An 11,647-nucleotide genomic window follows, 5' to 3' on the forward strand; every position below is an offset into this window, starting at 1 on the left:
AGTTTTCATGAAAGTAATTCGAATATCTATCATTAGAAGATGAATCACTCGAAGAACAACTCGTATAGATCCTCTTCCATGGCGTAATGCAATCAAGTGAGCAGAAACTATGAAAAGCCGTCTGACAGTCGGTGCAAAAAGGCGGGAAGATGGCGGTGTAAGCGTGGAGGTAGAGATATGCTGGGGAAAAACAGCCGCGAAGAACGGACGGGCTGGAGTGCTGGCTGTGTATCAACAACGCTGTGGCGTGAGGAGTTGCTTACCGAAAATCGTGAGGAGGTTAGACGGCATGGGATAGAGCTGTTGGACGGTTTTAAATACGGCGTAGAGCGATTGTATTGGTGGCTTACTTCTCGTTAGCTAGCTGGTTCATTTCCATGAAGGGGATTTGTACCTTTGACTTTTAACATATAATCCCTTAGTCTACTCTGCTCTTTTGCAGGCTTACGCACGGAAAGGTTTATGAAAGAAATGCTGGTCTTGGGCAATGCTGGCCTCTGGCATGCATCCCGTCGATCCCGGTATAGCTTCCTGATCTATTCCTGCAATAAAGCAATATACTTCTGCGTGTCCGATTCTTTGCAAGTTGAATTTTCAAGGGAATACCTTACGTTTGAAATTTCCAGTTCACCCTAGGACGTCGGAAGACAAAGGTCGCCAAATGTGTTGGGTTTCGTTCGGCTCAAATGTTTTGCTGTAAAATAAGTTAGTTCGCTGCACGACGAGCGTTGTTTTGTGGTAGTAATGGCGACCTCCTGTTATTGATTCGTATTCGATGAAGAAAGTGGACCCTGGCACTGCAGGTTTATCATTTGATAGTTAATCCAGCTGTGAATCAAGAGCTCCTCACTAGCTGTATTTGTCATTACCGCCTTAGGTCCATGAAACGCAACTATAATTAGTTGATAAGCATTGCATACTAAACTTGGTTTTGTACGCATCAGCGTTGCTAGACGGTATATTTCTATACCAGATTTCACAAATCTGGTATTTCCAGAAGGTGTCAGGTATGAATTTTTTAGATCTGGTATATTTGCCTAAATCTGGTATTTTTCTGGTATTTTCTAACTTACTGCACATTTACTGCATTAAGTTCTACCTCTGAAGTTTGAACTTCCTCCAGCGTAGGCGTGGTTTATATAGATTACCTTATACCGACGGCTAGGAGATGGCTCATCTACAGCCTGTGGAGTATTTATACCAGATGAAGCTCGGGCTGTTACCTGGCGCCTCTATCCAATGCATAGCGTACTCTTTGCCGAACTATATGTTATCTTGCAGGCACTTGTCATCTCTGAGAAGGCACAGGCATGGTGGGTGGTGTGCTTTGACTCTAGGTCAGCATTGCAACTCATTGAAACCCCAAGCTCCTCTTGCACACTCATAGTATATAAGATCCGAGAGCACCTGCTAGCTCTGCACTCAGCACCTGGGTTGGCTGTTACCCTGCAGTGGGTAAAAGGCCATGCTGGTATTCTTGGCAAATTGGCAATGAGGTGGCTGATAAGGTTGCACAGCTGGGCCCCTCACTTGACTTCAGTGTACTCTCACATGTCGAGCAATCAGACCGTCTGAGCTGCCTGCGAAGGGGACTGCATGAGCGCTGGTTGGCCTTTGAGTGACTGATGTAAAGGCAACAGGGAAGGGCGCCCACTTGACCACAAAACGCAGCAAACTATCCCCTGTCCCATGGGTAGTTGCGGCCCGTCTCCGCCTAGGCTGAGACGGGCGATACAGATGGGTGTCCATCTGTATCGATTTGATATGTCACCCTCTCCAATGTGTGACCACTGCAACGTGGAGGACACCATTGAACACTTCCTTCTTCATTGTGGACTACACCTTGAAGCCCGAAGAATACTTGAAAATGCTGTGGACCCCATCGGATTAGCCCCCTCACAGTGCGAGACCTGCTGGGCGGAGGAGACTTCACACGTAACACCCAGTTTGCCATTGTAAAAGCTACGGTTGAATACATCAAGAGTACTGGACGCCTGAATAATCTCTGAAAGCTGGTCAAGACTGCCTTGAAACAATATACTTCACTCTAAGTAACCCGTTGAAGATCATTTGCTAAATCCAGGTGCAACAAGTGCCCTGTCGAGGGACATTTATGCAACCTCAAAACGGACTACAATACAATACTTCTGACCGGCGCGACTAGAGGTTTCCCGCCATTTTTGGAACCGCAATTTTACCGCTTGATGAAATAACCCAATTTAATTGTTAACATTTAACAAAAGTGCTTAGTGCAATATGAGCACGAGAGTGATGATCCTTGATTGATTACTAATCAGTGACGAAATAGCCTAGGACGAGTGAGGTTGTCGAATCGATCTCTGCGACGCAAGCTCCACAATTTTTGTTTGGTGGTTTTGAATTCCAGGGTGCCACTTTTTGGAGTGCCACTTGAATTATGAGGTGCCATTCAATATTTCACTGATCTTGAAAATCATCATCCATTCATAGTACTGGCTGCCTACTGCATCGCTTGTCTACTTTGACCTGTCTCCAATGCAGTCGTGGATAGTGTTTTCACAAGTCACCTATGTGAAAAACAAGGAACGAAATAAAATTTCAACTAAGGTACTGGAGTCCGTTATTCGGAGAAAAAGCTATCTGCTCAGTCGTAACAAGTGATCAAACCCAAAATGTTAGATAAATGCAATATGCAATCTTGTACGAAAATAATCAAAAGGAAGATGACCTGTTTCTGTGGCTTGCTCATGTTGAGCGAAGGGGAAGAAGTGCGAAACTATGATAAAAAAAGGAAAGTGACAATGTAATCAAACACAGGAAAAGAAAAATGTCAATGTTCCAAACAGAGGGGAAAAATATAACGTGTTCAATTTGGATAATTATCGTCAAGTTAGATATCGGCGAAGTACATAAGATCCAGTCGAAGTACACCAAGATAATTTTTTTTCTTTGTACAACATTTCTGACGGATAATTTCATTAAATTTGAAGGTAATATTCTGTTTTTGAACAATAGAATTTCTGGTATTTTGAGCTAGGCAATCTGGTATTTTCGCCGAGAAAAAAACTGGCAACACTGACTCTAGTGTGCCCAGCCCCAGTAGCGGCTCGTCCTTCGTACTAGGTATAGCTGCGTCGCTTTCCTTCTTGCCCACCGTAGCGCGCACAGCTTTGGAGCTCTCGCTTGCCTCCACCATGCACACACCTTACTCGACAACTCCCAGCGTGGGAACGCAGCCGTGGGTAACAAAATTGACTCGTAAACAGGCCCTGGGCCCAACACCAAACATCAGCATGCACATAATGAGCTGAGCCTCAGATTAATGAGCTGTGGGTAACTCCGGCTAACAGTAAATCCGCTTTGCACAACACAGCCACTGCTTCACAGAGCCGGAGAACAACTGGCCGGAGCGCAACAGGCCCTACCGCAACAGGCGGCGCAGGTTAGGTTACGTTACGTTAGGAGTAGCTTTTGCGGTAGGGCCAGTTGGGCTCCGGCCTGTGACTGAACTGCGCTGTTGTGGTGGGCGCTTTGTGTCAAAAGCCGTGAAGATGCCCGGCTGCGTTACGCTCGGGAAGGTATATGAATAGCACTGTGGACTTGGGCTATGTTGACCTCTAGCTATCCACCCCCCAGCGTCGCGCTGGTGCACTGTAGTCACTACTGAAAACTCTCTCCTCGTGTATAGGCTCTAAGGCAACAAAACTGTAGTAGACGCAACTATTCGCCCCGTGTATAAGCACCTTTACGCCTGAGCTGCGCAAGATTTTCGTCGGATTAAAGAGAGAATGATTAGTAATATGGTTTAATGGGAAAGATGTATTTCGTCAAGATTAACCGATGGATGAATATCCGTCGTCTGAGACTTGAGAGTGATTAGCTTAGTCGATAGTGACTAGTTTTTATATATTTGATTTATCTAACGTAATATTATTAAACTACAGCGATATTATTCTGTGAGCTTCACATTAAGTACTTTGGCAAGTAGCAAAAATGTTGCAATTTTATAATTAACCAAAATAGTCTTCAACAATTTAACAGGTGGCACCGGAATGATGCATATTCGTTTAGTTAATCACTGTCGGAATGCTTTCTCTTGTTTTCGTGCAGCTTCGCAACAATTTATATTCCGATAAAAACCTGTAGTTTCACATTTGTTCAAGTGAGTATGCCAATATAATTATTTTTTGTTTCATTGAAGTCTAAAAGATGACTTCAAGGAAAGGAACAAAGTTAAGATTATGGAGGCAGGAGGACATGGACAGGGCTCTTGCAGCCTGCAGAGATGAGAATCTTCCCGCGTAAGCCGGAGCCGCTGCCTGTATTCTAAGTGCCACGCAAGACGCTCTTGGACCGCCTCTCGGTGTGAGTCAAGGAAGACTATACCAGGCAAACCAACCGCGCTGTTAGCAGAGCATGAGCTGTCGCTCTGTAATTACATTCAATATGTGGCCAATAGAAGTTTTCCTATGACAGTGGCCCAAATTTTAATGTATGCCTGGTGCATTGATCGCAGGTCCAAGAGACACTTTGGGGAGAGAGCCTTTCTACGTAGGGGGAGGAAGTTTCGTTCCAGATACCCTGAGTCGGTCAAACGTCGGAGAGCCAAATGCTTTGATCGCGGCCGAGCTATTTTTTCAACAAATGAAGATTGGATGGATTCTTTTCGATCATTGCGAGATGTTCATGAACGTGATAAGTGATAACGTTAGTGAACGGAATGTTCGCAGAATGTTGTCTTGCATCGGCGAGTAAAGAATTCCCATTCTCGACAAGTGGCAGTACAATAACATATAAGCATTGACTGCTGCGTTTCACCATACCGCGTTGCAATGGCTTCAATGATCATTTTTAAAGCCGCATTTCCAGAAGGCAACTAATCAAGCTACCGAGGTGCCTCCGACAAAGCTTTGGGCGGCCGACAAGCCACTGTCTTCATGGATTGTGAACTTGTCCTACGGTGGCTCACGCAAAGGTTCTTATCATTTGCTCAGCCATCAACAGATGGACCAATACTTCTGCTGCAGATAGCTCCGCCTTGCACTGCTCTTGCAGATATTGTCTATGTGAGGCAGAACAACTTGACAATTCTATAGCGTCAATGCCTCTCACAGTGACCCATCTCTGTCAGCCATTCGAGGTTGCCGTCTACGAATCTCTAAAATTTTTTCTCTCAGAGCTTGTAAAACTTGGGCAAGCCAATCGAGGAAGCTGATAGTCACTTACTCCCCGTCAAAGAAACTGAACAAGATGGATGCGTGTGGGGATCTCTGCTTAAGAGCACTGATCATTCTCATCACTTGTTCCGCATCCATGCTGCGGCGGCGGGCGCTTTTGGTCCCCTCTTCAAGTTGGGCTGTAAGGTTTGTGTAAAAATACTTTGCATACTAACTAATAATGTGGCTCACTCCCAATTTTTCCAAAGTGAGCCATATAAAATTAATGTTAAGGGAATAGGCGATAAACCTTATGGTCATGACCTCTTATGGTTCTTGGCTTATAACTTCAAGCGCAAGAAGAAATTTAGAATCATTCACTACAATTCCTAGTTCCTTTTTGAAGCTCTTTACGATGGTATGTTTGTTTTTCTCGTCCAATCATTTTTTCCCGAGTCGCCAACGCCGGGCCAAGAGTTGACCGTTACCGAAAGGGTTAGTGACCCGATCAAATTTGGCTCGGTCGGCTCACTTTAGTCTTGTGGTAAAGGTAGTAGACCATGCCCGCTTATCATATGAAAGGGTTAAGTATGAAATGGCTCGCTTCTTTCATTTGCCCCATCTATGACCCTTTCAAATGAAAATGACCATAGTGGGTCCTTGAAAGGCTAATAACATAAAATATTTTCTAATCACATTTTAACATGAAAATAAGTCGAATACTGATTGCTGGCGATCATTAAAGATTGAATCAAGGTTTAAATCTTGCACATTCGATGTAAAGAAGATACTTTTACTTTTCATATAACGAGATTTTTTCAGAATTTTTTGCCCTGAAACAGCATTTCAACGTCATTGCTATAACAATAGACTATTTTCAAGCTGATCTGAAATGTAGTTTCAAGTATCTGAATTTGTCTCACACGAACACGATTGAGACTGTTATTTGATGCTTATGAAGGGAGACTGCCTGAAAATGTCTTGTCATTGTCCGTAGACTAATTTGATGATCCTTTATTGACATTCAGCTGCCGATTTTTGTACCATTTTAAGAAAAATTGAAACCTAAATAGAAAAAATAGTTGGATCCAGCTCGTTTTTGTATCAAAAGAACCGCCATGATGAGCACTACAACATATTACGCTTGCAAGTGATTTTAAATCAAAAATATGAAAAGTCGTAAAAATCGTCGCAGCAAGTTCCTATTGGTCCTCAAAATGTTTGTAATGATGAGCACAACAACATATTAAAATATCGTCAAAATCGGATAATTGTTCGCAGTGTTACGACTTCTTTTCATCAGAAAATGCATCACCAAAATTCAGCCAAACACCCATGAGAGTGCGTCTTAGAACGTGCCAAAACACGTGGTATTGCTCATTGATACCACCGAATGTAAATTCCAATCAATTGTTGTAATATTTATTTCACTTTCTCAAATTGTCACCAAAAGATGGGGTAATGTCATATGTAACATTACTAGACCTTCAACTTGCATAAAAGTGTGATCTCGAACAGAAAAAATTGTTGTATCTAGCTCATTTTAGTATCAAAATAACCGCGATTATGACTAAGTCAAGGCATTCAATTTTCAAATTGATCTGAAAGATATTTGCGGAGCTATGCCATATTGACTTTTTCCTTTGAAGTGGGTAAAATAAGGCCATTATGGCTCGCTTTGCGGTACCACTTGGCTCGCTTTGCGGTCCACTTGGCTCGCTTTGCGGTGCACTTAACTCGCTTTGCGGTCCACTTGGCTCGCTTTGCGGTACCACTAGGCCTGTCTCTTATACACATCTAGATGTGTATAAGAGACAGGCCCACTGCCCAGCCCCAGTAGCGGCTCGTCCTTCGTACTAGGTATAGCTGCGTCGCTTTCCTTCTTGCCCACCGTAGCGCGCACAGCTTTGGAGCTCTCGCTTGCCTCCACCATGCACACACCTTACTCGACAACTCCCAGCGTGGGAACGCAGCCGTGGGTAACAAAATTGACTCGTAAACAGGCCCTGGGCCCAACACCAAACATCAGCATGCACATAATGAGCTGAGCCTCAGATTAATGAGCTGTGGGTAACTCCGGCTAACAGTAAATCCGCTTTGCACAACACAGCCACTGCTTCACAGAGCCGGAGACCAACTGGCCGGAGCGCAACAGGCCCTACCGCAACAGGCGGCGCAGGTTAGGTTACGTTACGTTAGGAGTAGCTTTTGCGGTAGGGCCAGTTGGGCTCCGGCCTGTGACTGAACTGCGCTGTTGTGGTGGGCGCTTTGTGTCAAAAGCCGTGAAGATGCCCGGCTGCGTTACGCTCGGGAAGGTATATGAATAGCACTGTGGACTTGGGCTATGTTGACCTCTAGCTATCCACCCCCCANTCTTCAATATCCCTAATTTCTACCCTAGGTGCAACCACATTCAAGTCCAATGGGGTGACCGCACCTCGTTCGAATTCTTCAACCATGCTTTTTAGTATTTCGGGAGGAACATATTGACTGATTCCTTGGCCACGTTCATTCTTTCCAGTCAATTTTACAAACCTTTTAAATCGTAGTACAGATTGAACACTTGCTTTCGCTGCATGCGGGGTCTTGCCATGCTTTCTTTCTATGTGGTCCTTCAGTTTTCTCGTGCTGTACGCGTTCTTACAATAGGGGCAAATGGTCACGAAACGTTTTTCCCACGTTTCTCCTTTTTGGAGATATTTCGTCGACCTATTGCTTGCTGCTTGACTACCCTCTTCTTCTTCGTCGTCGTCGTCGTCGTTGTCTTCTTCGCCTTCTTCACCGTCTTTTCCTCCTTGGTCGTCTCTTGTGGCGCTGCTTTTTCCTGCTGTGTGGCTAGTTTTTGAGGTGCTTTCGCCCTCTTTTGTCGATTCTTTCATTCGACTTATCAGCTCCGTAAAAACATTGCCATTCCCCAGACCGTCTAGAAGCATTACTAGAAGTGCCAGTGGAAATGATGTCTCCAACGTCTTGGTCGAAGACATGGCAGCGAAGTCCTGAGAGACATTTTTCAGTTCGAGTAAGATATTGCTCACTCTTTCTCTTATTTCCGTCGGATCCATTGAAGGGTTATCAGTTTTCCGCTTTTCCAATTGCTCTAGTTTTCTGTGGCAATTGTTCATGGCAAAAGAATGTTCTTTGAAAAATCCATGGACTTCCCTGTAATGCCTCAGCATGTGGTTTGGAGTCGCCATGCCCATACACGAGGGCAACATGCAGTTCCACTGTTTCTTGCCATCGATCTTTGGGGCGCGGCCGCGACGACGAGTTCCAGCCTTGAAATCTTTGCTTGTGCTGTGTGTGACAAAGAGACAGACTAGATTAGACAATAAAACTTTGCTAAATAATGTTTACATCCATAATGTTAGATTCATTTTTTGTCTCTAAGCTAATCAACATATCATCCGACACGTACCTCGGCATGGCGGGGTCATCATCTTCGTTTGAAGACGGCGACGACGAGGAGGAGGACCCTGGCTCTGAAGGTGGCTCCCCGGCCACCTGCGAGGCGTCGCGCTCTTGGGAAGACCCGCCGGATTGGCTGGATGCTGGGCCAAACTCGTCCGCGTAACGTTTCCTCTTGGGCGTTTCTATCTTGCTCCTTTTCCTGCAAGTAATCAAAAGAAAATTCGTCAATATCGTCAGCAGAATCATCGCCATGATCGAAAAAGAAAGAGAAATTTGTCGTCAACAAAGTCTTCATACATAACAACATGTAATAAGGATTCTTCCTATGACACACACTTACTTCTTCGAAAGTTCCTCGACGGCTCTTGTGATAACTTGCCGTGCCTCGACTTGGATTAGGTACTTTTCAATGTTGTACTGGAGTTCTGAGGTATCGACGAGCAGCCTGCTCAAATAATCTTCAGCAGTAGCTCCCAAGAATGGGTCTTCACGACATGGTCGATCTTTCTTTATCTGCTGATTGTGGGCTGATACGTTGCGGAAAACGTCTACTCCACCTAGTGATACAGTTCCAGAGCTAGTTTCGGGTGCATTGTCCTCGACGTCACTAATTCTTTTGGTCGTCATGGCCCTTTTCTTCGGAGGCTCCTTTCTGGCTCCGTCGCCTCCTGAACGCATTATTCGTGCAAGCCGTTTCTGCCGGCTAGCCAGGGCTGAAGGTGCCTGGCTGTAGGGTTTCCCCTGCGGCGTGAACATTGGCAGCAACATATTCTTGACTGCTCCAGATCTTCGTTTGGGATTTCGACCTTGCTGCCGAGCGAGCATGCGTCGCTTTATGCGACGGTGGCGAAGGTGCCGTTCCTGCTCACTTTCCCCTGGTACTTTTGGGTCATCCGGATCGCTTTCAACGCTGCTGCTATCCGCTTTGTCTCCTTCCTGTTCTGACATTGAGGAACTTTCGTCTTCTTCCGGCGGCACGTAGGCTTGATCGACATCAGAATCATCATAAGACATATCATCGCCGCTTCTGCCACACGTGAGCAGGACGCGCCGTCATCGCTTACATTGCGCCTTGGCCTCAATTGATGGCCTCTCTCGTCACTAGTAAATTGCTCCGACATGCAGATAAAGCGCGATCTGTCAATGATGTCTATCATTTCCCTCTCAGTTCTTCGCTTTTCCAATTCCTCTTTATGAAGTTGGAGATGCCTTTTAAGCTCCTTGACGACCTCTGTTTCTTCCTCCTCCACCACCACCCCTTCAACTGTGTTACAATGAAGAAAAAAATATTCATTAGGCAAAAATCAAATAAATATATAGAGGCATGATCGAAAATAACCGTGATAAGTTAGACAATAACACACTTGGTTGGAATGCAGCTCAATCACATATCATATCAAACCATCTGACAGCCCGCACGAACGGCCTGCTCGGCTCGCTCAGGTTGGCCACTTGGCTCACTTACGTCAAGTTTGGCTCGCTTAACGGCTCTCTTTACCGGTTCGTTTGCTCTCTGTGCCCGCTCGGACGCCTGCTCGGCTCGCTCAGGTTGTCCACTTGGCTCACTTACGTCAAGTTTTGCTCGCTTAACGGCTCTCTTTACCGCTTGACCGGAATGCTGGATTACATTACATCACAGATTCCATATAACAAGACTTTCCATGGTGACCAAAGTCCCCGGCTTGCGGCAGCGACGAGGAGGCACGAGACGTAGCCGCCTCAGGCTGTGGCTCTGGCTGTGCCTCTGGCTATGGCTGTGCCTCTGGCTCTGGCTGTGCCTCTGGCTCTGGCTGTGCCTCTGGCTCTGGCTCTGCCGCTGCGAAAGAAAATGAAATGGAACGTACATGAGAGAGAGAAGAACATTTTATTTTCGTCATCAAATTTCATTTTGGGATAATACAACAAGAACATAACACGTATCTTTCATTATAGACTTACCATTATATTTCATTATAGACTTTCATTATAGACTTCATTACAGACTTACAAGACTTACCATGGTGACCAAAGTCCCCGGCTTCCGGCAGCGACGAGGAGGCCCGAGACGTAGCCGCCTCAGGCTGTGGCTCTGGCTCTGGCTGTGCCTCTGGCTCTGGCTGTGCCTCTGGCTCTGGCTGTGCCTCTGGCTCTGCTGCTGCGAAAGAAAACGAAATGGAACGTAAATGAGAGAGGGAAGAACATTTTATTTTCGTCATCAAATTTCGTTTTGGGATAATACAACAAGAACATAACACGTATCTTTCATTATACCTATCTCTCATTACTTACCTCCTTCGCAACGCTAATACCATGAAACGTACCTGGGACATGAATCTCGCCGGCTTCGTGATCCGTTTCCGATACAACAGTTCCCTCGGAAGGTGGTTCCTTATCGCTCCACTCAGCTAAGACACTCTCATAGAGTGGGTCAACCTGAGAAGGCCCAGGAACTGGCAGTTTCTTCTTGCCTGGCGTCACCTTTTGCCTTTCGGCGTCAAGCTGCAAGTGCCCTTGCGAGGCAGGGGTTAAGGCAGAAGTGGAAGCTGACGACGTTGACGTTCTCCTGCGCTCTCGGAGTCTCTCTCGATAACGCCTCTTCTTTTCAACGTTATATGCCGTCTTCTTCCTCTTCCTCTTCTTTCCAATCCCACTACTTTCCTCCTTATGCTGCACATCTCCTGAACTAGCGAACATGTCGCAGGAGCCCTCATAACTGGAATCACTGTCTGAAGTCATACTTAGACAAATCTCAAAGATATTGGATATTCTCTGAACTGAAACAAATCTCAAAGATATTGGATATTCTCTGTGGAATCTGTGAAATCTGTGGAAAGAAAGAAACATTCAAGAAGAATTCTTCTTGCTATCGTATAAGGGTATCGTCTTTCTGTCGTTAAACCTATGTTACCTTATTGGTTTAACGAAAGAGAAAGCGAGAAGAAAAAAGAAAAAAACAGAAATAGGAAAGCTTCTTGAAAGCGCCCTCGACCTGTTCAAACGACCCGCTAAGCCAGCACAAAGGACCGCATTGCTCGCTTTGCAATCCACTGGCTCGCTTTGCGGTCCACTAGGCTCGCTTTGCGGTCCACTAGGCTCGCTTTGCGGTACCACTAGGCTCGCTTTGC

At 45.5% G+C, this 11,647-nt stretch overlaps 1 protein-coding gene across 1 annotated transcript; it reads right to left on the minus strand.

Moving 5' to 3' along the window:
* Positions 1–10,291: 10,291 nt before the first annotated feature.
* Positions 10,292–11,258, minus strand: LOC108678332 (protein TsetseEP-like). Its single transcript, XM_018166716.1, has 3 exons — positions 10,844–11,258; positions 10,540–10,677; positions 10,292–10,359 (listed from the first exon to the last, which is right to left on the minus strand). The coding sequence occupies exons 1-3, from the start codon at positions 11,256–11,258 to the stop codon at positions 10,292–10,294; spliced, it is 621 nt and encodes a 206-aa protein (XP_018022205.1).
* Positions 11,259–11,647: the final 389 nt, after the last annotated feature.

Source organism: Hyalella azteca, unplaced genomic scaffold, assembly GCF_000764305.2.
Source record: "Hyalella azteca isolate HAZT.00-mixed unplaced genomic scaffold, Hazt_2.0.2 contig10104, whole genome shotgun sequence".
NCBI classification, from domain to species: Eukaryota; Metazoa; Arthropoda; class Malacostraca; order Amphipoda; family Hyalellidae; genus Hyalella; species Hyalella azteca.